Here is a 5,000-nt window from a genome sequence, read left to right as displayed (position 1 = left end):
TTATTTTTATCGTTATTTTTTACAATTACAATTTCTTCTATTATTATTATTATTATGATTACTAATATTGATATCTTAATTCTCGCCATCTTTATTCCTATCATGTCTTTATTATCAATCATTAATGGAATTATTCTGAACACATCAACAAATACAATTTTCCTTCTCTTGAAACAAGCAGTTCCTGAACAAGTGGAAAGGCATGGCGGTTGCCCTTCCTCGTCCCCCAAGACCTGGGGGAAGCCTGGAGTTCCCTTGCTCTCCCTCCGCCTCTCGCAGTTCAGTCGAGCCACGGCTTCGGTGAGCGAAGAGTCTCCTGCGTTGACGCCGAAGGAAAGGCAGCACTCGGGTGGTGGAAGGTCAGCTGTGTGGAGAGCGAAGGAAACCTCTTCTAATCACATCGTTGACCGTGTTGAAATCAGGTATGGAACTTACCTGTGTATGAATATGTGTCTGAATGAATATGAATATGTGTCTGAATGAATATGAATATGTGTCTGAATGAGTATGAATATGTGTCTGAATGAGTATGAATATGTGTCTGAATGAGTATGAATATGTGTCTGAATATGTATGAATATGTATGAATATGCATAAATATGCATGAATATGTATTCATTTTTTTCGTGGCATTAATATCATCTGTGGTTTTTGTTATTACCAACATTTTTAGCACAAATATTTAGCATTAAAGATAAAATGTTCCTAAGAACTTCATGGAGTAATATTATCAATCATATTACTTTTGTTGTTGTATATTATCTTCAGAAGTCCGACGATGAGCTTCCTGTCGGACTGGCTGCCTTTGGCCCCACTCAGGGACGGGGAAATCTACGGCGCAGGGGTCGCAATCAAGGAAGAGGCCAGCGAAGGTGTCACCGAAGAGACGTGTGTGGAAATTAAGGAAGAAAGCCTTGATTACGCAGATGAAGCGAGGGATGAAGTGAGCAAGGCAGCAACAGAGCATGGATTTCCCTTCTATAAAGATCTCAAACAGGAAGATTTTGAAAGAGACTCAAGTAATGTGATTGAAGATTCCAATGACGAATTGCCAGCAGCTCCATTCGTGGCTGAGGATTTTGGGCCCAAGGGGTCATCAGGTGAGGATCAGGCGGCGCACAGCGAAAACAATGAAGAGCTTCTATATAGAAAAAGCGATGAGGAATGGAAACGTATTGTTTGTGAAGTTTGTAAGAGCAAACTCACGATTCACATGAGAGTACATACAAAGGAGAAGCCGTATAGCTGTGAGGTTGTGCAAAGGCTTCCTCCCATAAACATACTCTAGTAACTCACATTAGAATACATACAAAGGAAAAGCCATATAGCTGTGAAGTTTGTGAAAAGGCTTTTTCATTGAAACGAAATCTGGTAACGCACATGAGAATACATACAAAGTAGAAGCCGTATAGCTGTGAAGTTTGTGAAAAGGCTTTCTCCCATAAACATAGTCTAGTAAATCACATTAGAATACATACAAAAGAGAAGCCATATAGCTGTGAAGTTTGCGAAAAGGCTTTTTCATTGAAACGAAATCTAGTAACGCACATGAGAATACATACAAAGGAGAAGCCGTATAGCTATGAAGTTTGTGAAAAGGCTTTTTCATTGAAACGAATACATACAAAGGAGAAGCCATATAGCTGTGAAGTTTTGCGAAAAGGCTTTTTCATTGAAACAAAATCTGGTAACGCACATGAGAATACATACAAAAAAGAAGCCGTATAGCTGTGAAGTTTGTGAAAAGGCTTTCTCCCATAAACATACTCTAGTAACTCACATTAGAATACATACAAAGGAAAAGCCATATAGCTGTGAAGTTTGTGAAAAGGCTTTTTCATTGAAACGAAATCTGGTAACGCACATGAGAATACATACAAAGGAGAAGCCGTATAGCTGTGAAGTTTGTAAAAAGGCTTTCTTCCATAAACATAGTCTAGTAAATCACATTAGAATACATACAAAGGAGAAGCCATATAGCTGTGAAGTTTGCGAAAAGGCTTTTTCACTGAAACGAAATCTAGTAACGCACATGAGAATACATACAAAGGAGAAGCCGTATAGCTGTGAAGTTTGTGAAAAGGCTTTCTCCCATAAACATAGCCTAGTAACTCACATTAGAATATATACAAAGGAGAAGCCATATAGTGGTGAAGTTTGTGAAAAGGCTTTTTCATTGAAACGAAATCTGGTAACGCACATGAGAATACATACAAAGGAGAAGCCGTATAGCTGTGAAGTTTGTGAAAAGGCTTTTTCATTGAAACGAATACATACAAAGGAGAAGTCATATAGCTGTGAAGTTTGCGAAAAGGCTTTTTCATTGAAACAAAATCTGGTAACGCACATGAGAATACATACAAAGGAGAAGCCGTATAGCTGTGAAGTTTGTGAAAAGGCTTTCTCCCATAAACATACTCTAGTAACTCACATTAGAATACATACAAAGGAAAAGCCATATAGCTGTGAAGTTTGTGAAAAGGCTTTTTCATTGAAACGAAATCTGGTAACGCACATGAGAATACATACAAAGGAGAAGCCGTATAGCTGTGAAGTTTGTAAAAAGGCTTTCTTCCATAAACATAGTCTAGTAAATCACATTAGAATACATACAAAGGAGAAGCCATATAGCTGTGAAGTTTGCGAAAAGGCTTTTTCACTGAAACGAAATCTAGTAACGCACATGAGAATACATACAAAGGAGAAGCCGTATAGCTGTGAAGTTTGTGAAAAGGCTTTCTCCCATAAACATAGCCTAGTAACTCACATTAGAATACATACAAAGGAGAAGCCATATAGCGGTGAAGTTTGTGAAAAGGCTTTTTCATTGAAACGAAATCTGGTAACGCACATGAGAATACATACAAAGGAGAAGCCGTATAGCTGTGAAGTTTGTGAAAAGGCTTTTTCATTGAAACGAATACATACAAAGGAGAAGTCATATAGCTGTGAAGTTTGCGAAAAGGCTTTTTCATTGAAACGAAATCTGGTAACGCACATGAGAATACATACAAAGGAGAAGCCGTATAGCTGTGAAGTTTGTGAAAAGGCTTTCTCCCATAAACATACTCTAGTAACTCACATTAGAATACATACAAAGGAAAAGCCATATAGCTGTGAAGTTTGTGAAAAGGCTTTTTCATTGAAACGAAATCTGGTAACGCACATGAGAATACATACAAAGGAGAAGCCGTATAGCTGTGAAGTTTGTAAAAAGGCTTTCTTCCATAAACATAGTCTAATAAATCACATTAGAATACATACAAAGGAGAAGCCATATAGCTGTGAAGTTTGCGAAAAGGCTTTTTCACTGAAACGAAATCTAGTAACGCACATGAGAATACATACAAAGGAGAAGCCGTATAGCTGTGAAGTTTGTGAAAAGGCTTTCTCCCATAAACATAGTCTAGTAACTCACATTAGAATACATACAAAGGAGAAGCCATATAGCTGTGAAGTTTGTGAAAAGGCTTTTTCATTGAAACGAAATCTGGTAACGCACATGAGAATACATACAAAGGAGAAGCCGTATAGCTGTGAAGTTTGTGAAAAGGCTTTTTCATTGAAACGAATACATACAAAGGAGAAGTCATATAGCTGTGAAGTTTGCGAAAAGGCTTTTTCATTGAAACGAAATCTGGTAACGCACATGAGAATACATACAAAGGAGAAGCCGTATAGCTGTGAAGTTTGTGAAAAGGCTTTCTCCCATAAACATAGTCTAGTAACTCCCATTAGAATACATACAAAGGAAAAGCCATATAGCTGTGAAGTTTCTGAAAAGGCTTTTTCATTGAAACGAAATCTGGTAACGCACATGAGAATACATACAAAGGAGAAGCCGTATAGCTGTGAAGTTTGTGAAAAGGCTTTCTCCCATAAACATAGTCTAGTAAATCACATTAGAATACATACAAAGGAGAAGCCATATAGCTGTGAAGTTTGCGAAAAGGCTTTTTCATTGAAACGAAATCTAGTAACGCACATGAGAATACATACAAAGGAGAAGCCATATACCTATGAAGTTTGTGAAATGGCTTTCTCCAAAAAACATAGTCTAGTAACTCACATTAGAATACATACAAAGGAGAAGCCATATAGCTGTGAAGTTTACGAAAAGGCTTTTTCATTGAAACGAAATCTGGTAACGCACATGAGAATACATACAAAGGAGAAGCCGTATAGCTGTGAAGTTTGTGAAAAGGCTTTTTCATTGAAACGAATACATACAAAGAAGAAGCCATATAGCTGTGAAGTTTGCGAAAAGGCTTTTTCATTGAAACGAAATCTGGTAACGCACATGAGAATACATACAAAGGAGAAGCCATATAGCTGTGAAGTTTGTGAAAAGGCTTTCTCCCATAAACATACTCTAGTAACTCATATTAGAATACATACAAAGGAAAAGCATTATAGCTGTGAAGTTTCTGAAAAGGCTTTTTCATTGAAACGAAATCTGGTAACGGACATGAGAATACATACAAAGGAGAAGCCGTATAGCTGTGAAGTTTGTGAAAAGGCTTTCTTCCATAAACATAGTCTAGTAAATCACATTAGAATACATACAAAGAAGAAGCCATATAGCTGTGAAGTTTGCGAAAAGGCTTTTTCATTGAAACGAAATCTAGTAACGCACATGAGAATACATACAAAGGAGAAGCCGTATAGCTGTGAAGTTTGCGAAAAGGCTTTTTCATTGAAACGAATAAATACAAAGGAGAAGCCATATAGCTGTGAAGTTTGCGAAAAGGCTTTTTCATTGAAACGAAATCTGGTAACGCAAATGAGAATACATATAAAGGAGAAGCCGTATAGCTGTGAAGTTTGTGAAAAGGCTTTCTCCCATAAACATACTCTAGTAACTCGCATTAAATACATACAAAGGAAAAGCCATATAGCTGTGAAGTTTGTGAAAAGGCTTTATCATTGAAACGAAATCTGGTAACGCACATGAGAATACATTTTTTTTTTTTTTTTTTTAAAACAAAGCGAAGAGCGTA

At 37.1% G+C, this 5,000-nt stretch overlaps 3 protein-coding genes across 3 annotated transcripts in view; 2 read left to right on the top strand and 1 right to left on the bottom strand.

The window, feature by feature from the left end:
- The window catches only part of LOC122246354 (uncharacterized), a 1,434,769-nt gene that overhangs the window by 1,117,150 nt on the left and 312,619 nt on the right, over nucleotides 1-5,000 (bottom strand). The window lies entirely within an intron of this gene.
- LOC122263496 (uncharacterized) overlaps nucleotides 1-5,000 on the top strand; it is a 1,386,165-nt gene that overhangs the window by 1,340,209 nt on the left and 40,956 nt on the right. The window lies entirely within an intron of this gene.
- The window catches only part of LOC147466564 (uncharacterized), a 13,337-nt gene that overhangs the window by 128 nt on the left and 8,209 nt on the right, over nucleotides 1-5,000 (top strand). The window contains exons 1-2 of the mRNA XM_086535273.1: nucleotides 1-422; nucleotides 769-1,219. The exon at nucleotides 1-422 is cut by the window's left edge and continues 128 nt beyond it. Coding sequence (XP_086391399.1) covers nucleotides 55-422; nucleotides 769-1,219 — 819 coding nt within the window. The 5' untranslated portion in view covers nucleotides 1-54. The remainder of the gene's footprint in view (nucleotides 423-768; nucleotides 1,220-5,000) is intronic.

The sequence above is a fragment of the Penaeus japonicus genome, unplaced genomic scaffold (assembly GCF_977035675.1).
Source record: "Penaeus japonicus unplaced genomic scaffold, GWHDUDI00000001_assembly GWHDUDI00000043, whole genome shotgun sequence".
NCBI classification, from domain to species: domain Eukaryota; kingdom Metazoa; phylum Arthropoda; class Malacostraca; order Decapoda; family Penaeidae; genus Penaeus; species Penaeus japonicus.
Note: the sequence above shows the minus strand (reverse complement) of the source record. Positions and strands in the feature narration are given on the sequence as shown.